The sequence below is a fragment of the Pelmatolapia mariae genome, linkage group LG7 (genome assembly GCF_036321145.2).
Source record: "Pelmatolapia mariae isolate MD_Pm_ZW linkage group LG7, Pm_UMD_F_2, whole genome shotgun sequence".
Classification (NCBI taxonomy): domain Eukaryota; kingdom Metazoa; phylum Chordata; class Actinopteri; order Cichliformes; family Cichlidae; genus Pelmatolapia; species Pelmatolapia mariae.
In genome coordinates this window covers 9285077-9309121 of record NC_086233.1, presented here as the reverse complement: position 1 = coordinate 9309121, position 24045 = coordinate 9285077, and the positions used below count along the sequence as shown (strand labels likewise).

General features: G+C 39.7%; 1 protein-coding gene across 2 annotated transcripts; it reads left to right on the top strand.

Moving 5' to 3' along the window:
* Positions 1-6: 6 nt before the first annotated feature.
* On the top strand, positions 7-23995 carry ogdhb (oxoglutarate dehydrogenase b). 2 transcript variants are annotated; one of them, XM_063477776.1, is made up of 23 exons: positions 7-333; positions 1631-2029; positions 3851-4039; positions 6476-6569; positions 8857-8972; positions 9184-9338; positions 9470-9616; positions 12636-12726; positions 13560-13739; positions 13834-13962; positions 14296-14475; positions 15376-15528; positions 16102-16204; positions 16418-16546; positions 16644-16794; positions 16996-17123; positions 17314-17492; positions 17913-17984; positions 18728-18853; positions 18935-19007; positions 19087-19250; positions 19546-19700; positions 23032-23995. In XM_063477776.1, exons 2-23 carry the CDS (start codon positions 1796-1798, stop codon positions 23126-23128), a joined length of 3045 nt encoding a protein of 1014 aa, XP_063333846.1. In that variant the 5' UTR covers positions 7-333; positions 1631-1795; the 3' UTR covers positions 23129-23995. The 2 variants fall into 2 exon arrangements, with proteins under 2 accessions (XP_063333846.1, XP_063333847.1); XM_063477777.1 differs by lacking the exons at positions 7-333; positions 1631-2029; positions 3851-4039; ... (2 more) ...; positions 9184-9338; positions 12636-12726 and having other exon boundaries at positions 9519-9616.
* Positions 23996-24045: the final 50 nt, after the last annotated feature.

Sequence of the window (24045 nt, the reverse complement as noted above, 5' to 3'; positions counted from 1 at the left end):
TAAATGTGACTACATTCCAGATGTTGTTATCCATTAGGCGCATTTTAAACATGCATATCATTTGAGTTGAACAGACAAAACTAACCCTGCGTTCAGTAAGGCCGAGAACACCAGAGAACGAAAACGTTTTCTTTGTTGCTTGCTTAAACAAGTATTTGTTCACTACCAGGAGGCTTTTCAGCACCTGGGACAAGACAGCGCTCGCGCGCGACACACACGCGCGCGCACAGACTTTAGTCTACAACAGGACATCTGACTTTCACTCATTTACAACACGGGAGGCTCCGGGGAAGGCGTCAAAAGCACCTACCTACCTACGAGACGGTGGAAAAGGTAATAAACTCGATACAAATGAAGTGTTATCCTAAAAGCTTTATTTAACGGGAAACTTTACTTTGAACCTGATTAATGCTTCGTAGTGATAGTACGGTTTTTGAAGTGTTCTTGCTTTGTGTTTGGGATTGTATTTACTGAATGCAGATTTTAAGGTTACAAGACTTGTTGTCTGTGTTTAGGCTTTATGCCGTCCCCCAGTGAACTTAATTTCACTAAGATTCTTTTTTCCTGGAAAGACCCGTTAGATTTGTTGTTATCCCGCGCCGGTGTTATTTTTCTGGGTTTTCGTAACTAAATTCCTCTGTGTTGTCTTACTGCTTAACTTGTGCTCATAGAAACATTCAATTAGATTGCCACAAAATGCTAAAAAGTAATGACTAGAAATACACCAAAAGCCATACATTCTCTTTTTCAGTAAAATCTGCTAAAGGTTAAAGTCCAGGTTTTAGGAACTACTAAGGTGTCTTTAAAAGTGAAAGCTATTATTTTTGACGTGCTTTGTTGCTTGCTGAAATAAACTGCAACATTTTGCGACTGTTAGCGTTAGCGTTAGCCCGATAGGAGTATGTGCATATAGTGTGTGAGTAGTGTCTCTAGATTGTATCAATTATAATATTGAAAACTATAACTAAATCTAAGCCTTGAATATAATAGCTAAATACTTAGTCTTAAACCTTATAACTAAGTCATAGGCCGTATAAACATGGGGCACATCTTGCCTCTAGAGAACCCCCCTAAACCTGCATTTTTCATTAATGGTGAGCAGGGGCCTGGTTGCAAAAGTACTTCTTGTTCACCTTTTAAATATTGCCCAAGATTTAGGGGTAAGGAAATCACAAATTGTTAGCCACTTTTCTGTGCTTGTTAGCAACCCTCTACTTCTTTAGCATGTAATGGTAGACTAGGACTCCTTCTTTTCTGAAATAATTGAGGCCTTAGTCCATATGCTGCCTATGGTACATATAACATTTTTCAGAATTTTGGTATGAAAATGTATTGTAAGTATCAATTCTGGTGACGTACCTATTGGCTACAACCACTTTTTATGCTTCCTGTGGCTGATATGCAAATTCACATGTCTTTAAAAACTTCACACCACATTTTTAAGTAATCTCTGCAGCTACATATGGCAAAATGCATACCTTAATTTACAACTAGCACTTCATTCACATACAAGTAGAGAAACTGAATAAAACATTGTTTTGGCCTTACCATGTGTTTTTTCACCAAAATATATTTAATATTAGCCTTATTGGGTTTGCTCAATTACAAAATCTATATTTGGAATCTGCAGGATCCATTGGACAGTTGGGAGAAGAGAAGGGGCAGTGTCTGCAGATAAGCCAATCTCTCCACTTCAGCAAGCCAGACGGATTTGAAGACGGGCAGCTGCTGATTAGCCTGGAGGATCTCCTTGTCCAGGAGAGTGGTCCTGCAGAACTGTGATTCATCTGCTGCTATGCACCGCTTAAGGACTACGGTTGTAAGGCTTTGGCCTTTAACGGCTGTACAAATGGCCCAGAGCCTATCAAAGCCTGTACCGTTGGCAGTTAAACAGGGCTTAAGGACATCTCAGCCCGCAAGGCACCTGAACACACCTCTAGCTAGTGAACCCTTTCTTAATGGCACCAGCTCTAACTATGTGGAGGAGATGTACTACACATGGCTGGAGAATCCAAAGAGTGTGCACAAGGTACAGCACATTCATCTTTAATTCTGTGTTTGATGTTGTTGTCATTTCTGCAATTATATATGTTTAAAATATGAAACTGCATATAAAACCAACCAAGTGTCTTGGTCGGCAGAGATGACCTAATAATGAATATATAACAGTGAAAAAGAACTCCACCTCCATCAATTACAGACAGGTATTAGGTTGCCTGGCATGGGACCAAAGTATGATGGTGATTAACCCATAACTGAAAAGGTGACTATGACACAGTGTTTAAATTTGTATAAAGGAGCAGAAATTTATGATGAAATTTAAAAAGATAAACAGAAACAGATTTTGAAAATAAATTGGGATGTTGGTGGTGGCTGGAGGGGGGGGTCGAAAAATGGAAAATAATAATAAATAAGTACATAAATAACGACCACTAAATACACATGTAAAGAAAGAAAGAAAGTTTGACAGTTTTCCTAAAACTTGAAAATACCAAATTTTCACACATGATCATCAAGACACAAAATTGTCCACACCTGTACTTCTTGACATGTTGCACAGTGACAATCCACTGAAGACACATTATTAGTGGAAATCCTGGAATTTAGGTGATGGAGCTGCCTGAATAGAGTGTAAAGGACACATGACACACTCAGTGTAAATGCAATAGACAACTACCTGCACTATTCTCACTTAGGCTATTCTCACTTAGAAGTCACACAGAGTGTGCACTATGTCTCCAGTCTAAATGATGGAATGCAAAAAACTGTAGTTCCTGGAGTGGCAACATGAAGCTGCCTGCATAAATTAGTCAGTTCACATAGAATTCCATGGTTAATTGGCCAGCCGAACAACATTAAAAATTTTATTGACCAGTCCAGAAAACAATTTTGGTCTCTATTGATAGTTTCCCCCTTTATAAAAACTGCACAGTCTGAGATTTTGTTTTATAACTCATCTTGCCAGTTAAAAGACAAGTGTGATGTAGTTGTAGCCTATAGCTGGGTCCTAGGCCTTACTGCATCTAATTTGGTCCTGCAGTAAGGTACAGATTATCCAGAAGTTTGTGCTTCCATTGTGGTGAGTACAGTTGTAGTTACTTAACACTAATAAGCTATGTGTGGCTGGATCCATAGTTTCTGAACTTGTTTGGTAGAATTACATGGTACTGTACCCTTGCTTTCCTCTCTGACTCTCCTCCAAAAAACAGTATAGCAGCAGCCAAAATGCTTACATTGATAAATTAAAATGTGGATTCCCTTAGTCAGCCTAGGGGAATCACTGTATGCTATGCACTAGGTACATGATGAAAAGCTCGTAATGTAATGACTTACACTAAATTGCAAGAAGTAGTCACTCTCCTGCCCTCACACGGATATTAACTTGAGGTACAATTCATTCTTAATCTCTACAGGAGTGTGAGTAAACTGCTTTCAAAAAGTTATGTGTTTTCATTTTACCCATACTGATTTTTGTGAATCTTGCCTCATTGCCAGTTATGGCAAATGCTTAATAACATTTCTTGCTGCCAATGGTGTCACAACCAGTTTTGTCCACATAGGGCCAGCTAAGTTCTAATCAATGCTATATTTGATCAAAATGTTTATTACATAAAATGGATTTGCACAAAATGTACACACACACTTGTGTGTCATAATGAATGCTAACCACTCCTTTCCTACTGAAAGGTCAACTTCAGCTGTCTTCAGATGTGCTCCAGATAACAGTGACTTGACTTGAGTCTTGCTTAGTAATCACTGTTTAACCTAACTACATTGGTGACAGGCTATTAATTCATGTGACACAGTTAGCATATTGCTGAGTAAACGGTCTCTTTCTTTCTCTATGCAGTCCTGGGATGTGTTTTTCCGTAATGCCAGTGCTGGGGCTCCGCCTGGTGCAGCCTTTCAGAGCCCACCACACCTCAGTAGGACTTCAGAAAGACTGTCCAGTGCCCAGGCACTGGTGGGGACTCAACCCAGTGTGGAGAAGCTGGTGGAGGATCATCTAGCTGTACACTCACTTATTCGAGCATACCAGGTTAACTGCAACCACACAGAAAATGTTTTGTCTCTCATTATTGTAGAGTTAGGGTTTTGTTTCATTTTAGCTTCTGGAAGTGACACTGACTGTGTTACAAAATGCAAAGATAGTAAAACCCACTTCACATATATCATCTGTTCTCTGCTATAATCTGCAGTGAAATGATAAGGAAGCAAAATTAAAGTAAGCCTTTTCAGTTTATTCATTAAGGAAAAAACAAAAGATTAACAACTTTCAGTCTGGTGTTTTACTCTGACACGGTACACTAAAAGTAATTCTGCTCTGGTTCCTTTTGCCATTAACTACTGCACAATATTTTCTTTAGTAGATTGTGGAAAGTGCGAGGCAGCTGTTCAATGCCACGGCCAATAATTAAGTTGCTGTTTATAAAACCTTACTCTAAAAAATTCAAGATGAACATATGAAAACTGACCAGGAGCAGCTATCATCACCAAATGAAAAATAAATGATATTTGATTTTTCATCTGTAAATTGAATGCTTAGTTTCCATTATTAAGAACCCTCTAATACAGCGGTCCCCAACCCCCGGGCCTCGGACCGGTACCGGTCCGTGAGTCGTTTGGTACCGGGCCGCGAGAGTTGAGGCTCAGGTGTGAAATGTATGGTTTTCAGGGTTTTTATCGGTTTTCAGCGTTATTTTGTTATCGTTTTTATCGTTAACTCGGTTTTCCTGGGTCTTTGCACGTGTGTTATGAATAAATCTTCTTTTTTTCGGTACCGGTACTAGTTTTATTTTGTTGTATTTATCCGCGACACCTTAAAGGCCGGTCCGTGAAAATATTGTCGGGCATAAACCGGTCCGTGAGGCAAAAAAGGTTGGGGACCGCTGCTCTAATAGACCAAGACTACACCAATGCATTATGCATTATTGGACCATTGTTCATGTAAGTCTGAGTTGATAACGGGATATAAAGAGACAGTTTCTGCCTTTGGGTTGGAAATTGTGTTAGAAACTCATCAGAATGGTGAGCTGTTGTGTTTTAAAATGACACAAATGTACGTACACAGGGCCTGTGTACGTTTGTGCCTATATTTTTAAAGGTGCTATTGGCATGATATTCTTACCAGATGTCAATAATAATCCATCCAGTCCACACATACAAATAAAAGAAACCATAGACACCCATAAATTATGTGTATTAATGAGAAATGACACAAGGAAAAGTATTGAATTGAAATATATTTACTACTTGAAAATGTTCCCTCTAAGCCTGAAGGGAAAAAGAGGGAACAAACACATGTAAAGGAAGCTCTTAAAACATGTGGTTATCGTAATTGGGTTTTCATCAAGTCAGCAAAGATGCACAGAAAAGAAGATCAGACACCAACTAGGGAGGATCAGAAAGAAAAAAGCAACAATATTGTCATCCCCTATGTAGCAGGTTTATCAGAGAAACTCAGGAGAATCATCTCCTAGCATGACATCCCAGTGTACTTCAGACCCAGCCACACACTCAGACAAAAACTGGTTCATCCCAAAGACAAACTCCTAAACACAAGCTTAACAACGTAGTATATGCTGTACAGTGTAGTGAGGTTTGCTCAGACCTCTACATCAGAGAGACCAAACAGCCATAAACGCATGGCACAGCACAGAAGAGCCACCTCGATGGGACAAGACTCGGGTGTTCATCTGCATCTATAGGACAGGTCACGCTTTTTAGGACACCAATGTTCACATTGTGAAAGAAGCCATCTATGTCCACTGTGAACGACTATCTTTGAACAGAGGCCAACTGCCATGAACAACTGAACAACTGCCATCTATAATCCATTTCTGAGATCCCTTCCCAGAAGCTTTAACGCCCACTCACATTCTGGGCCATTTGACCTCAGGAAATCACATGATAGGGTGGGGCTAGGTTTCACAGTGGGTTCACCCGAAGCTTTGGCTGATTGTGACCTACACCCGTTTCTACACCTTAGTCTGTGTGATTAGGTAGAGGATCAATAGGGGGTCCATGACCCTCTTGGGGGACTCTGGGGCTTAAAATTTGGGACTCTCCACCAGTTGCTCTTAGAACTGAAGAAGATTCTCGGATGAGACGTAAAACATCTTCAAGAAACTTTCTAATTATTGATTCATTTCCGCTGGTGTCATGACTTTCCATGCCTTTTTGCACCTCCCTTTCTTCATGTGTTCAGTACTTTTTGTCTGTCTTTTCAATTTACAGTATTAGTAATGTTTTATCTATAAACATATTTATTTATGTACTTATTTATGTTAAGAATAAAAATAATTAATAAATAAATGGGGAAGAATACACATAGAAATACAAAAAAAAAAAATCAGTGAATGAAATAGCTGACATATAACCATTATAATTCCAATTTTCCCAGTGCACCAAAAACAGTAATGGACAGTTTAAGTATCAATAATCGATGCATTGAGCCATATTCCCTTCTGTGTAGGTAAGAGGGCATCACATAGCCAAGCTGGACCCCCTGGACATCAGTTGTGTAGACTTTGACGATGCCCCCTGTACTATTGGTTTCCAGAATGTCGGTGAGAACAATAATCCTGTTGCATGTTTATTCATTTTCTCTTTTTTCCTCTGGCTTTTCTTTTCCTGTTATTTTTATACTTTGATCCTTTATGTCATGATATATTTGATGCCTTTATTTGTCCCACTGCTCTTTTATCACTGATCCACTCCTTATGTACCTTCACCGACCCATTTACCCTTTCAGTTTTCTTTATCAATGTGACAACCCTGCTTTCTTATCTTTTAGCCTCCCTCCTCTTTTATTTACTATCACTGGCCCACGCTTTGTGTGTGTGTCTGTCAGAGAGAAAACGTGAGTGTCAGTGCATGTGCATTTGCCATAAAACATACTTCTTAGATATTATAACTAACTATAACTAATAATAACTTTCTTGCAGCAAGTCACCCATGAAAGAAGGTGTGCTTGTTGGTTCCTGACAACCTTTGCTCAGTGGCCAATGAGGTCAAGCAGGACTTTTACAGGCTTATCTAAGTGTGCTTCAATAAAATGTTACTATGATTAGATTGCAGGCAGAAACTACTTGATTACGTTACATCATGAAAGAAAACAAGGCTAGGTTTTTATGTGCGAGGAAGTTCAGAAAGGCAGAAAAGTCTAAAGAGCTCCTATGTAACACGCTGACTGGGATGTATTGGATTAAAAATCCCCCATGATAAGCAGAGTACTCTGCACTAATTTGCTGACAGAGATGTACAAAAAGACATAGATACAACAAGTTGCCCTGCCCCTTGTCTATCTAGTGTTGTCTTATCACGGTTTGGTGTGACCAGGACATTGCATGCTTAGATAAACACAAGCCACTCTGACGTCTTAGACTGTGTCTCTTCACTATATTGGCGCACCATTTGACCAGTAAACTTAATCTACCTTCAGCTTTAAGTACATTGCTCCTCATTATGTGTGGTTTCTGTGATTATAGATTGGAGCTTTAAAAAAGAAGGAGGGAAAAAAAGCATTAAAAAATAACAGAGTTATGTATTTATGACAGGTTATCTGTTTCTTTCCAGGCAAGTTATTAGGAAATTACAGACCCATAAAACCAAGCTAAATGAAAAGTTAATATTACATAATGACCATGGTTCAGGAGTTTAAACCATGGATGCTGGTATTAAGGGGTGATTTGCCTGACCTTGTTTGGCGAGTTAATTCAGAGCCTCGGGGTTTTGATAAAGAAAGCTCTGTCATTTTGAGAATGTAATCAGCTGAGATTTGATTCTGCAGCTGCTGTAAAAGAGCTTTGGCCCCTGAGGAATTAAAGGATAGAAAGAGAGATTTGAGATTTTAAGCTAAAATGTTCCTTAAAGGAAGACTTGACCAGTTTAATCCACAAAGATCAAACTGCTTTCGCTGCTTGTGAGATTATGTCAAGAAAACTGCATAATGGGAAATAATGGAATCATCTTGTGTTCAGGTCAGGTTGGAAGGACATATGATATGTCAGTCATTTCTAAATCAAATCAAATCCCTGTACAGCTCAATGTAAATATTATAGACAGGGGTTTAAGTTCATATGGATTCACACAGGGTAAAGATAAAGATCTTTGCAAAACTTACTTAAGCATTTTTCAGTCAAAGAAAAATTATTATAGCCACTTAATAAAAAAAGATTGCAAACCATTGATATTTCTTTGTGAATGAATTTAATTCATTTTGTTATAATAGTCAAAATGCCAGAGATAATAAGCAATTTAAAGGCGTGACAAGTGGCTTTACCCTGAACCTTTGAGTTAGGCAATTCAAAATGCTGTGTACTTTATAAGACATAAGATGTAAAAAGAAACCCACACGCATACAAAATTGATAGAACAAAGTGAAACAATTAAAAAATTACCCAAACTAATAAGATCACTAAAAGTTATGTGTAACTGTTGTTCAACTAACAACTCTTCATCCAGAGTCTTCTACCTTAGTGTTTTAGCTATTGCATTGTTGGTCTTTTGAAGCCAAAAGTGTTACATTTGGGCCAGAGGGTGGAAGGCTTTGTTATGAAGCTGCGTTTACAAACTGTACAGATGCGTCTTCTACATACACAGTTCTAAGTAACAGGCTAATAACAATTTCACTCACCTAAACTGGAATACTATATCTTGGATGGGCTGTATTGTTAAAATGTGAGAAACACTAACACGATACATACGTTTTCTGTCGACTGTACCATTGTTTGTCTGCCTCATTTTTCTATCCTAGAAGTTGCCATTTGGTTTTGTCCTATCAATTTCAGCCTACATATATTGTGCGATGATGGGCTGAAAGAAAGATTTTTAATTTCATTGTTTACACTGCAGGTATTTATGGGCTGGCTGAAAGTGACTTAGATAAGGTGTTCCGGCTTCCCACTACCACCTTCATTGGTGGGAATGAAAGTGCTCTGCCTCTTAGAGAGATCATATACCGCCTTGAGGTAAGGATCATATATATTAATGCTTATTTTTTAAACACAGAATGTGATGATCCAACTTGTTTGATTTCCAATGTCTTTGTGGTATAGATACCCATATAGATGCTGATATAGATACCCATATATCAGCAGATACCCACAGCCAAGAAAGGTTGTAACAGGAACCTCTGTTTTATCCAAACTAATACAAATGTAACTTTTTTTTGTCTCTTAGAGAGCTTACTGTCAACACATCGGTGTAGAGTTTATGTTTATTAATGACATGGAACAGTGCCAATGGATCAGACAGAAGTTTGAGACTCCAGGAGTCATACAATGCACTCTGGAGGAGAAGAGGACCCTACTGGCCAGGATGATCCAGTCAACCAGGTGTGCCTGTGGTTCTTCACATTCTTAGTACGCCTCAACAAATAACTAAAAATTTAAAAGGCCTTTCTCAGTCTGATGGAAGTGTAAAGTTCCGAGCCACAGTGTGAAACACCACAACCAACTTTTTGCAGGTTTGAGGAATTTCTTCAAAGGAAGTGGTCTTCAGAGAAGCGCTTTGGTCTGGAAGGTTGTGAGTCGCTCATTCCAGCCCTGAAGACCATCATTGACAAGTCCAGTCAGAGTGGAGTGGAGAGTGTAATCATGGGAATGCCACACAGGTGCCATGGCTATGAATTTTTCCTATTGCCTTAACATGTCAGAGTAGGATTGTACAGTATCAAGAATCAGGGAACAAACTCAAATCACTGACAAAAGGTTTATTTACAGAATTATTAGAATAAATACCAGACAGATAAGCTATTGGGCGGGAAATTTTTCCGGCAGGAGTTCTCAAGAAAAGTCTGCAGAGAGGGAGACAGCATATCGATGACCAACAAATTCAGTTTTAATTCAATTCAATTTTATTTATTTAGCATCAAATCACAAAAACAGCTGCCTCAAGGCACTTTATATTGTAAGATAAAGACCCAACAGTAATATAGAGGGACTAGAGAAAACCCCAACAATCAGATGACCCTCTATGAATAAACATTTTGGCAACAGTGATAGGGAAAAACTTCCTTTTAACAGGAAGAAATCTCTTCCTTTTAACAGGAAGAAATCTCTTCCTGTTAACAGGAAGAAAGCTCCTCGTATCTTAGGCCTATTGCAGGGTAACTAAGGGAAGATCCAGCCCAAATTTTATGCTGTGTTAAAAAGGAAAGTTTTAAGCCTAAAAGTAGAGAGGGTGTCTGTCGCCCAAATCCAAACTCGGAGCTTATTCCACGGAAGACAGCCCTGAAAGCTCAAGGCTCTGCCTCCCATTCTACTTTTGAGTACCCTAGGAATCACAAATAAACCAGCAGTCTGAGAGCAAAGTGCTCTTTTGGGGTGATACAGTACTAAAGCAGAGGTTTGCAAAGGTGTGCCAATATAAAACTCTGAGGCCTTTTTTGTTGGAGATGGTGTTAGAGGTATAGGAGGGGTAGAAGGTGGGCAACAACAAAATTCCAGTGCAAAACCTCTAAAATGCAGTAAGGTGGAAGTGTTGCAAGTTCCTCTTCTAAATTCTTGCAGGGTCTGGTTCTGAGTTCCTTGAGGGTTTGATTGATCTTGTTTTTTAGTGTGGGTAATCTAGACTCTTGGGGCCATCAGAACCGTGCAACACCAGGCAGAACACATTCTCTCTGAGGCAGAACGGAAAGAAAGGAAACACACACATGTAAAGAAAGCTCTTAAAACAGCGGTCCCCAACCTTTTTTGCGCCACGGACCGGTTTATGCCCGACAATATTTTCACGGACCGGCCTTTAAGGTGTCGCGGATAAATACAACAAAATAAAACTAGTACCGGTACCGAAAAAAAGAAGATTTATTCATAACACACGTGAAAAGACCCAGGAAAACCGAGTTAACGATAAAAACGATAACAAAATAACGCTGAAAACCGATAAAAACCCTGAAAACCATACATTTCACACCTGAGCCTCAACTCTCGCGGCCCGGTACCAAACAACTCACGGACCGGTACCGGTTGGGGACCGCTGTCTTAAAACACATGGTTATCTCAAGTGAGCTTTCATCAAATCAGCGATGATGCACAAGAAAAAAGGTCAGAAACCAACTAGGGAGAAACAGAATAACAAATGAAACAACATTGTCATTCCTGCTGTAGCAGGTTTATCAGAGAAATTCAGGATAATTTTCTCCAAGCCTGGCATCCCAGTGCACTCCAGATGCAGTCACACCCTCAGACAAAAAGAAAAAACTTGTTCATCCCATGGATAACGCTCCCCTACATACATAGGTCAGAGTGGTTTTACAAGTAAAATACCCAACAATGTAAAGCACACAACGTGTTGACTGAAGTGCCGAATCAAGCTTCTCCATCTGGCAATCCAATGGACAAGCATGGGTTTGACAGTTGCCAAGAGAAAAAATTTGCCTGACTGCATTGTTCCAAGTGTAAAGTTTCGTGGAGGAAGGTTGTTTTGGTTGTTTTTTTGGTGGGCTTGGCCACTTCCAGTAAATAGAATTCTTAATGCTTCAGCATACTAAGATATTTTGTACAATTTCATGCTTTGTGGGAATAGTTTGAAGGTACCCCCTTCCTGCTCCAAAGTGACTGCATACCACTGGGCAAAGTAAGTTCCATAAAGACATGGAGAGCGGGTTTGGTGTGGACTGGCCTGCACAGAGTACTGACCTTAACTTAATAGAACACCTTTGGAATGAATGCAAGCCAGGCCTTTTCGTGCACAGTCAGTGTCTGACCTTACAAATGCACTTCTGGAAAAATGGTCAAAATTCTTATAAACACACTAAACCTTGTGGAAAACCTTCCTAGAAGAGTTTAACCTGTTATACTGTAGCTGCAAAGGGTGGGAAGACATCATATTAAACCCTATGGATTAAGAATAGGATTTCACTCAAGTTCATAAATTTGTGAAGGCAGACAATGAAATACTTTTGGCAATGTTGTGTAACCCGACAGTTAGCAGCTTGCAGCTACCTACATCATAGTTCTTTTCAGCAGGTGTTAAACGCAGAGTACAAGGATGTAGTGTACCGTGTCCACATATTGAGAAAGAAAGGCCCCCACCCCAGAGTCTGAGGCGTCAACCTCCAAAATGAATTGTTTCTGTTGGTCTTGATGCACCAACACCAGAGTTGAACTAAAACTGTCTATAAGCTTCTGAAATGTTTTTTCATCTTCAGCAGTTTACACAAATGATCCCCACTCTTACTGGTTGGTATTGACTTTTGGTCATACTGGGCAAGTTCAAGTACAAAATGACCAGACTGCCCACAAAAAGACAGCTTCAACTTGGTTCGCAGCTGCTATTCCTCAGGTGCTAGTTTAGCCTGACTGAGCCGCATTGGCCCCTCAGAATGGCGAACAGAGGAACTTTAAGTGCTGTGCTGGAAGTAGAAGGCAGGGAGAACCAAAGGGCAGAATCGGGACGGGAACTACAGCAAGAGGAAGGCTGAGACTTGTAGTTCCATTCCTTGTTTTGTTCACATAGGTGATTGTCTACACTAATAGTGAGAGTCACAAATTCATTTAAACTCTTCAGCTCATCACTGGTAGCCAATTCAAACCTGTTGCATCTCTGTTAGAAATGTGCAGAAATGTGTTACAAAGGTAGAGTAACTGTATCTTTATTGAAGTGTTTTTATTCCGCTTATGTGTCTTCAGAGGCAGACTGAATGTGCTGGCAAATGTGATCCGGAAGGAGCTGGAGCAAATCTTTTGTCAGTTTGACTCTAAGTTAGAGGCTGCGGATGAGGTTTGAACATTATTTAGTTAGATTCAGTCAAGACCAATGAAACAGATTTACACAAAAAAATATAACTATGACAGTGCTTGTGTTAATGATAACAACTGATGTTTGGAAAATGTGTTTAGGCACATGAATAACTTTAAAAATGATTGACACTCTTCAGCTAAGAAAGCCTCTTTTTTCCAACCAGAAGGTATCAATAGTAACTATGATGGGGTCCAGTTAAAAGTGGGATCCAAATTAGTAGTGCTCCCCATCTGTCACACAGAGACAGCAAAGAGGTGGTACTAACTTTAAACCCAGGAGAGGTGAAAGATAGCTGTTATTAAGAAAATGTTATGTAATCAAAATCAAACAAAAGTGCAATCAAAACCTGAGAAAAAAACAAAGTAAGACACCCGTTCAGCTTTTCAGCAGCTCTCATTCACTGCAATTATGACTTACACAAGTACGTTGGTTAGGTTAGCTGTTAAGAACAAGCTAAAAAGCCAATGTCAGTATGCCATGCAATTAATAATATATGTGACCTGCCACATCTATTTAACTCTAGCATATTAATTCAACTGTAGACTGATGGTTGCAAAATGCTGAGGTATATCTAAAGGGCAACGTGCAGTGGCACAGCACCTTCCTAAAATATAAATTTATTACATTAAGTGCTATATTACTATGTTTTTATAGATCAATAAAAGCAGCAGATTATTAAATTCAGGTTAACATTAGCTCCACCTGCAATATTAAAAATGTGTAGGCCGTCTATTGAATAGCACATGTGCACATATGTTCTTAATAAAAATAAATAAAGATGAAAGGTTCAGCATCTGACTTTGTGCTCTCAGGGTTCTGGCGATGTGAAATATCACTTGGGGATGTATCACAGGAGGATGAACCGGGTCAGTGACAAGTACATCACATTGTCTCTCGTGGCAAACCCCTCCCACCTGGAGGCTGTTGATCCAGTGGTGCAGGGAAAGACCAAAGCTGAGCAGTTCTACTGTGGGGACACCGAGGGAAAGAGAGTATGTTGAATTTTTTTCTTTACCATATAAACAGAAGACAATGTCTCCGTGGATGTTTTCCAATATGTTTGTATTTTGGTGAATCATTTTGCAGGTGATGTCTATTCTCCTTCATGGCGATGCTGCATTTGCAGGTCAGGGTATAGTGTATGAGACATTCCACCTGTCTGACCTGCCATCCTACACCACACATGGTACAATACACGTGGTGGTCAACAACCAGGTATGGACTGTTCGATTCAGTTTGTTAGGTTTAAAATTCCTTCAGCACTTATCAAGTTTATGGTATGGACAGGTATTTCAACAAATAGATCGCTTAATGGTTATAATAATAATAATAATGGTTTTGTAACTGAATTAGTTTTCCCCAGATAAAACTAGGCTTCTGGAGTGTGGATTATTGAATATACACTAAAAGTACTTTTGAATTGACCATAATACTGTGTATTTAACACTGTGTGTGAATTGCTGGATGCAGTTCCAGTAGTTAAAATGAGCACAGTGTCATAACTGTAACTGGTTTTAATATACATGTGTGTTACTCTTGCCCACATAGATTGGTTTTACGACAGATCCCAGGGTGGCTCGTTCATCTCCGTACCCAACTGATGTAGCTCGAGTGGTCAATGCACCCATCTTTCACGTTAATGCAGATAATCCAGAGGCTGTGATGTATGTGTGCAAAGTTGCAGCTGAATGGAGGAACACATTCCATAAAGATGTCGTTGTAGACCTGGTAAATATGCTCGTTATTATAACTTTTTGTTAACCACCAAGTAAAATGACCCTGACTGAAACTGCTGTTTTTTAAGAAAAAATACTTTGAAAACAGGAAACACTTTTACTAACTATAACCCAAAATAATGAAAGTAAACCTGTGAACAAAGCATAAAGTAGGAGTAAGCATGTTTCCAACATCTAAAAAGGGCATTAAGCCCCATCTGACCTTAGAAACATGACGGTTTAATTCAATTCAGTCCAATTTTTGATTAATCCAATAAAGGATAATTTGTTAGAAGCAGTTTAGAAAAACACAGACACACACACACACACACACACACACACACACACACACACACACACACACACACACACACACACACACACAAAAAAAAAGAATTAAATCAAGGTAAAAACTTTAAAAGTGAGGAGTTTAGAATAATGGGTAGTAGTAGTTTACAATCAGGTAGAGCATGCTGATACCCTAATGGCAACAAAGAATAGAATAGAATAGAATAGAATAGCCCTTTATTATCATTGTACATGTACAATGAAATATTCATGTTCAGGGTGCGTTCAGAAAAGGCTAGAATACCTGTTGCTATCTCAAGGATTAGTTGGTTGCTAAAAGAAGCTACGTCTATTTGCTTCACTTATCTTCCAGTTATCTTAGACTTTAACAATACTGTGTGGATGTGAAATGAGCCAGTAGAAGAAAAAATAATAGAGTCAAAAGACTGATTAAAATGATAGCTGGTGGGATCAGCTGTGTCATTTAAATGGACTGTCACTTTACTGCACTGTGCCAACAAGTGAGCCAGTCAGTACTGACATACTAAATTTTCACAAAAGGTCAGCATACAAGGCCAAATAGGTGATCAGAAAAACAAACATAAACATTTGCCTCTTCACTCAGGTGTGTTACAGACGGAACGGCCATAATGAGGTAGATGAGCCCATGTTCACACAGCCGCTGATGTACAAGCGCATCAAGAAGCAGAAAGGAGTCCTGCAGAAATTTGTTGAAAAACTCATTGATGAAGGAGTCGTCACAACTCAAGAATATGAGGTAAAGCTACCTGCACCCCTGTGCAGGTAGCTTTATGGTTATGAAGCATGCAAATTGTAGACAAAGACACAATATAACTTATTCTGACCTCCAAGTGGATTTGATTTTTGGCTGCTGTTTTAAACTCTATCACACATTTAGCTTGAGCTTACTCAGTCCGAAGATGACAATCATTGTCAGGATTTTATACCAAAGGAAAAAGCTCAGCTAATTCTTTGAGACTGATCAAGTAACACACAGATTTCTCATGTGGACAGCTGTCACTGACAGTCAACTCCAGTCTATATGACGTAATGGACCTTCTCAGCAGGTTGAGTGTTAAAGTTAGAATTTTAGAGAGCCTTCAAGAGAGCCTTAGAGAACCAAGTTTTCTGAAAATCTTGTGAATGCTAAAACTCGAGAAGGAAGTCACTTAGGACTTTGTAATTACCATAGGTGTGTCTACTAGGAGGCTGCCGCCAGTATTTTACTTATACTGTTGCTATCAGTTACTAGATTAAAAATCACAATGAAGATAAAAAGAAAGACTCAATTTTTCTCATTAGATGCCCAACTTGCATTGATCTCTTGCAGGAGGAAGTAGCCAGTTATGACAAAATCTGTGAGGAAGCTTACACTCGCTCCAAAGATGAAAAGATCTTACACATCAAGCACTGGCTAGATTCACCCTGGCCCGGTACGACTACATGTTGTTCATGAAGCCAAACTATTTCTGTGTGTTGTTTTTTTAACTCTCTTTTTTTGTCAATAAATTAACATTAAACACAATAAATTAAGACGGAATACAATGAATACAACTGAATACACAGAATATTTTTGAATCTTGGGCAAGAAGGGCATCCCATGCATGCCTCTTGCTTTCAATGCTTTTGTGTGTCTGTGTATTTAGGCTTTTTCACACTGGAGGGTCAGCCTAGAAGTATGACCTGTCCTTTGACTGGCATCAGTGAGCAAGCACTCAGCCACATTGGCAACATTGCTGCATCTGTCCCAGTGGAGGATTTTGCTATACATGGAGGTGCCCTCACGTCTCATGTGACAAAAATGAAGATCCACTGAATGTACTTTCAAGCTGTTTTAGACCTGGATTTTCTGCATTGGTGTTCATGTTGTAGGGCTGAGTCGTATCCTAAAGGGACGTGCAAATATGGTGAGCCAGCGAGTGTGTGACTGGGCTCTAGGGGAGTATATGGCCTTTGGCTCTCTGCTCAAGGAGGGGATCCATGTGCGTCTCAGTGGTCAGGATGTGGAGAGGGGCACGTTCAGGTAAGAAATAGGTGTACTATCTATGTACATATTTATGTAGCTCACTTCCTAAGAATAAAATATCAAGAGGTGATTGCATCTAAATCTCTTTGACCTGTGCTTGTATTAATTTCTTCACCTGCATCTTATCTCTGAATTTAAAAAAAAAAAAAAGGACAAACTCAGTCATACCACTCATTTTTTTCTGGTTATATTTCACAGCCATCGACACCATGTTCTTCATGACCAAAATACTGACAAAAGGATGTGCATCCCAATGAATTATATCTCCCCTGATCAAGCTCCTTACACTGTGTGTAACAGCTCTCTATCTGAATACGCAGTGCTGGGTAGGTAACATAAACACAATAAAGGCTCCTAAAGTACCAAAATCTGGTGCATTTTGCATGATTTTTTGCCTACCTCTCTCTCTCCCACAGTACCTGAAGTACAGTATTTCACAGTTGAAGTGTCACTTTTCAATTTGCTGGTATGTTTCAACATCAGGGCTTCTGTTTCATTCTTCTCTCCCGTGTGCAGGTTTTGAATTAGGCTTTGCTATGGCCAGTCCCAATGCACTGGTTCTATGGGAGGCCCAGTTCGGAGACTTTCACAATACAGCCCAGTGCATCATCGATCAGTTTATCAGCTCGGGACAGGCCAAGTGGGTCAGACAAAATGGCATAGTGTTGTTGCTTCCTCATGGCATGGAGGGAATGGTAAGAATTTAATCTACCACATTCCACATGTATCTCATTTTGATTTGTCTCACCATCAGAGTTTGGGATTGTATTACCACCTTATAATGCAACGCCTGTCTTGTATCGATGTCTTCTTGAGTTTACGAATTGTTATATTCTTAATACCATTCTATGGGCTTGCACTGTCAGAGCACAAATCACTTATGTCTCTGTGTGAAACTGTGGGGTACTGTGTTGTACTGGAACAAAATGTTTATTCTGTCCATGGTAGTAAAATTATTTTGATGCAAATGAAAGGACATCTATGGATACATAATGCCTTATGTGTTACTAATAAACTTGAGATCTGCAATATCACATATAAACAAACCTTAAATACACTACAGGAAAGAAAACTGCATCACATTTGTATTGCTTCCATTTCCTTTTTCGTCACAGGGTCCAGAGCACTCATCTGCACGCCCTGAAAGATTTCTACAGATGTGCAATGATGACCCAGATGTTTTCCCTGTGAGTTTGTGTCAGAATGTCATTAAGGAATCGTAGTCTGTCAAGTAAATGATTTTCAAGTCTGAAAAGAAGGAATTTCAGAAGTTAAATCAGCATTCTTTTTAATGGCCAGCAGGGGGAACTCTACAGCCAATAACAGTCTGTCTATCTAGGGAATCTATGGCCAAAGTAAACATTTTCCCTTACGGTGTTTGTCGCTAGTTTTAAGTCTTTTATAATACAACATTATGTTCATTTTGTGCATTTTGAGCATGGTTTAGTGTAAGCCTATGTCATGGTTGATATGTTTCTCAGTTATATCAGTCCTTAATCAGCCCATCTGGTTTTAAAACACTTAGTTCAGCTAGAGGCTTCAAAAGTGGCCATTGTTAAACAATGGGTGGCATCACAGTAACTACGTATGTTAAGGACAGAGTGGAGCATGCAGTGCAGGTTGGATTTGTATTTTGCCATAATTAAAACTATCTTTCTGTTTTTCTTTGGACTCATTAGTAATTACCTGTCCTCTTCTGTCTTTGTCAGAGTCATATTTTTTATTTGATTAATTTACCTTAGTACCTAAACAAATTAAATAATTGGAACAAATAATTCTGTTCTCTTGAATTGTTGAATTAAATAATTGTATTGTGTGCATTTTGTCATCAGGTTCACTAAACTTTTCTTATCTTTTTAATCTTCCCCATAAAATTTTGTATTTTGTATTGTAATTTCTGGGGGTTTTTTACTTCATTGTATGTTGGCAGAAACTGTCTGAAGACTTTGCCATGCATCAGCTTTATGACTGTAACTGGATTGTTGTGAACTGCTCTACTCCTGCAAACTACTTCCACGTTCTCCGCAGACAGATCCTGCTGCCTTTCAGGAAGCCCGTAAGAGATATATACCAAAACATGCAAGATAAGAGTCAATTGAAATTATGAACATGTTCTATGCTCTGTCTTTAATCGCAGCTCATAGTACTAACTCCAAAGTCGCTGTTGCGCCACCCTGAGGTTAAGTCCAGCTTTGATGATATGCTCCCAGGTGAGTACAGATCAAAAAAGTGCAAAAGAACTTTTAAAATATTTGGTTATTTTCTGTTTTTATGATTTCTGTCATGCAGGCACACATTTCAGGCGTCTAATCCCAGATAATGGGCATGCAGCCGCCAACCCTGAGAAGGTGAAGAGACTAATTTTCTGCACCGGCAAGATTTACTATGAACTGACCCGGGAACGCAAGAACAGAGGCATGGAGGAAGCTATCGCTGTTGTCCGCATCGAGCAGGTAATCAGTGTTTTGGTAAAACTGCTCAGAGTGTAAGTCTGTAAAAAGCTGAAACTGAATCTGAGACTGTGGAGTGACTCGTTTAGTCTAATCTGAAGGCAATTTCACACTTCACATACTTCACTGCCGTACAGGTAAAACAATGGTGGCATGGCCTTATAGTGTGCAGTATTTGTCTGCCTTAAGTCAATCACAGCACCTTGTTAGGCAACACCGCACAGACTTCCACACCAAAAGTAGCAGAAACTCAAGTGTTCATTCCAACCACACTGTGGCATCTTTCTTTTTTTGGCAGCTGTCACCATTCCCCTTTGATCTGGTGAAAGAAGAGGCTGATCACTATCCAAATGCAGATTTGGTTTGGTGTCAAGAAGAGCACAAAAACCACGGCTACTATTACTATGTCAAGCCCCGCATCAGCACCACCATCGGTCACACACGCCCCATCTGGTAAGTTTGACTTCAGCTGACTGTACGCCTGAAGACAGGGCAGTATACCAGTCCGTTTACCAATATGTTCACTATTGTTCGTCTCCACATGTCTAAACCACCATGCTTGCCTCACTAACTTTGTCTTTAAACCCTCAATCTAAACTGTCCCTCTGATATATCTAATCGAGTCCATTCTGGTCTTTTTGTTTGTGTCCCTGTCTCCAAACCATACATCATAACAGGTCTCACTAGTCTTGTAAAACTTCCCTTTCATTTGTGCTGCCATTCTTCTGTCACATATCACACCCAACTATAAAACTTAGCAGGTCTGTCTGCCATCTATTAAACATTTCCTTTCATTCTTACTGTTATCCTTCTGTCATACATCAACCCTGACACTTGCCTCCACTCACTGCACCCCACCTGCACTCCTATCTTCACCAGTCTTGTGGATTATAACTTGCTTTGGATGGTTGACCCCAGATATTTAAACTCATCCACCTTCACTGTTACACTTGTCTCTTTCTAATTCACACACATGTATTCTTCATGTACCTCCTTCTCCCCAGTGCATACCTCTGCAGACTCTCGTTCCCCTGCTACCTACTTTCACTACAGGCCATAATGTCAAACATCATAGTAGACACAGCCTGACCTCATCTGTCAACCTGTCCAACACCAATACAAAAATGAAGGCGCTCAGTGCCAATCCCTAATGTGATCTCAGTCCCACCCTGAACCCATCTGCATCTTCTACCACACACCTCACCACTGTCTTGCATGTCCTGCATTTGCCTCACATACAGTGGCTTGCAAAAGTATTCGGCCCCCTTGAACTTTTCCACATTTTGTCACATTACAGCCACAAACATGAATCAATTTTATTGGAATTCCACGTGAAAGACCAATACAAAGTGGTGTACACGTGAGAAGTGGAACAAAAATCATACTTGATTCCAAACATTTTTTACAAATAAATAACTGCAAAGTGGGGCGAGCGTAATTATTCAGCCCCCTGAGTCAATACTTTGTAGAACCACCTTTTACTGCAATTACAGCTGCCAGTCTTTTAGGGTATGTCTCTACCAGCTTTGCACATCTAGAGACTGAAATCCTTGCCCATTCTTCTTTGCAAAACAGCTCCACAACTGCCCTGTGATGGCCTCAGAGGTTGTCTCAGAGAATATTGGGAGCAACAACACCATAAAGTCCAAAGAACACACCAGACAGGTCAGGGATAAAGTTATTGAGAAATTTAAAGCAGACTTAGGCTACAAAAAGATTTCCCAAGCCTTGAACATCCCACGGAGCACTGTTCAAGCCATCATTCAGAAATGGAAGGAGTATGGCACAACTGTAAACCTACCAAGACAAGGCCGTCCACCTAAACTCACAGGCCGAACAAGGAGAGCGCTGATCAGAAATGCAGCCAAGAGGCCCATGGTGACTCTGGACGAGCTGCAGAGATCTACAGCTCAGGTGGGGGAATCTGTCCATAGGACAACTATTAGTCGTGCACTGCACAAAGTTGGCCTTTATGGAAGAGTGGCAAGAAGAAAGCCATTGTTAACAGAAAACCATAAGAAGTCCCGTTTGCAGTTTGCCACAAGCCATGTGGGGGACACAGCAAACATGTGGAAGAAGGTGCTCTGGTCAGATGAGACCAAAATGGAACTTTTTGGCCAAAATGCAAAACGCTATGTGTGGCGGAAAACTAACACTGCACATCACTCTGAACACACCATCCCCACTGTCGAATATGGTGGTGGCAGCATCATGCTCTGGGGGTGCTTCTCTTCAGCAGGTACAGGGAAGCTGGTCAGAGTTGATGGGACGATGGATGGAGCCAAATACAGGGCAATCTTGGAAGAAAACCTCTTGGAGTCTGCAAAAGACTTGAGACTGGGGCGGAGGTTCACCTTCCAGCAGGACAACGACCCTAAACATAAAGCCAGGGCAACAATTGAATGGTTTAAAACAAAACATATCCATGTGTTAGAATGGCCCAGTCAAAGTCCAGATCTAAATCCAATCCAGAATCTGTGGCAAGATCTGAAAACTGCTGTTCACAAACGCTGTCCATCTAATCTGACTGAGCTGGAGCTGTTTTGCAAAGAAGAATGGGCAAGGATTTCAGTCTCTAGATGTGCAAAGCTGGTAGAGACATACCCTAAAAGACTGGCAGCTGTAATTGCAGCAAAAGGTGGTTCTACAAAGTATTGACTCAGGGGGCTGAATAATTACGCACACCCCACTTTGCAGTTATTTATTTTTAAAAAATGTTTGGAATCATGTATGATTTTCGTTCCACTTCTCACGTGTACACCACTTTGTATTGGTCTTTCACGTGGAATTCCAATAAAATTGATTCATGTTTGTGGCTGTAATGTGACAAAATGTGGAAAAGTTCAAGAGGGCCAAATACTTTTGCAAGCCACTGTATTTCTCTGCTATTCCTGACTTCCTAATACAGTATCACATTTCCTCTTGGCACTTATATGCTTTATCTAGATCTACAAATACACAGTGCAACTCCTTCTGACCTTCACTCTTTTGTGGCACACTGCTGCTCACCTGTCTTTGTCTTCATGGTCATCAGTTTTTATTTATTTGCACATTTATCGAATGCTTTTTTTTAAAAAAACATTCACACACACTATCAGTATACTTGGGCACATGGACAAGAGGATCCAGGGTTTGATCCCCTGACATTTTGACTGGTAAATGGATCACCCTACCACCTAAGCTACAGCCATCCTGTAGGACACATTGAATTGCATCATGAGCAGTGATATTATAGTAAACAGGAGTGAGAACCCATACATCATTTAGGGGCCATGTCAGTACACAAACACACAGCAGACTTTAATGTTGTGACTTTTAAATGTTGAATAAACTCACAGCCTCATCCCACTGTTCTTCACTCATATTTTGTGTTTAATTTACTCCCAAAACGAGGAAAAGGCATCTGTAAACAAAAAAAGAAAAAGCCGTAAACCAGGTTAAAGGTGATTGTTATTGTCAGTATTGTTCTTTTTTTTTTAATGCCATGCTAAACATAATTAATGAGCTAATTTGGCCACAATCATTACATAGTGAAAATCTGATATTGAATTTGCCCTATTGAACACACAGAGTTAATCTCAGATATACAGTGAACAGAGCAACCTGAGAAGAAGTCATGAATTATTGTTCCAGGCAGCTTTCAACTACAACTCACCCATTGTCCTGTTCTACATATCCTATATGGTCTGCTGGCAATCAAACGTGTGTGTGTGTGTGTGTGTGTGTGTGTGTGTGTGTGTGTGTGTGTGTGTGTGTGTGTGTGTGTGTGTGTGTGTGTGTGTAGGTATGCTGGTCGCGAGGCTGCAGCAGCTCCAGCCACTGGAAACAAGCACACTCACAAGATGGAGCTGCAATATTTGCTGGACACAGCACTGAACTGAATCTACATTGATACTAAGGGCTGATGATCTCCCACCACTCTGGGATCTAGCCTATCTGCAGAGCTTGAGAGAATCCAGGCTGGCTTCACCATTTTCCAGAAATTTTACGTCAGTGTGTTTTTACTTCAGTATTTTTACAGATTAGAATTGTAAACAGGTGTAATCTTAAAACACACAATGACTTTTAACACTATTACCAACTATTACAATCTCATGTTTACAGTGAAGGATGCCACTAGAGAAAACTCTTATGATAAGCCTGTAGTCAATCTGTGAATTTAGACAAATTACAGTTTTAAGACTGTAAAATTTTATTTGCTTATATTCAGTCAGATAATTAATCCAGATCAAATCTTCAAATAATATTATTGATGTGTGGTATACTGTTTGGGGTCAAACAATCAGAAACATTCCCCAAAAGTTGATTCTGTTCATCTGGACCTAGTGTTTTCAGTGACAGAAACGTTTCCTTCAGTGGTGCTAGTTTCAGTCATCGTGCAAATGTACTGTTTATAAAATTGGGGAAACCTGCAGTCAGCTGAGACTGAAGAAGTCACTTGGATGAGTGACGAAACGTTTCTCCCACCAAAAACACTACGTCCAGATAAACAGAATCAACTTTTGGAGATTTACAAAATCAGAAACATTAATGATGTTCATATTTTAAGGAAGAAAAGGAGGATAGTTATCTTTTCTGGCATTTTAGCACACTTTGCTCCAGAGTGGCTCCAACAGATTTCACAAACAACATCACAGGTCTGTGGTCCAGAAAAGTGCAGTCCTAAGTATAAAGAACTAACTTGTATTTTTATTATTATTATACATATTCTGTTTGCATTGTTCTCGGCAAATAAAGCTTTTTGAATAGTCCTGCTTTTGCTCTTCAATATTTCACAAATATATAATTTACAATTTTG

Bases quoted from the DNA above. Each gene is read 5' to 3' on its own strand.
- ogdhb (XM_063477776.1), top strand. From the start codon at position 1,796: ATGCACCGCTTAAGGACTACGGTTGTAAGGCTTTGGCCTTTAACGGCT. The intron at 16,795-16,995 runs GTAAGAAATAGG...TATATTTCACAG, and splicing joins GTGGAGAGGGGCACGTTCAG to CCATCGACACCATGTTCTTC. The intron at 19,701-23,031 runs GTAAGTTTGACT...GTGTGTGTGTAG, and splicing joins GGTCACACACGCCCCATCTG to GTATGCTGGTCGCGAGGCTG.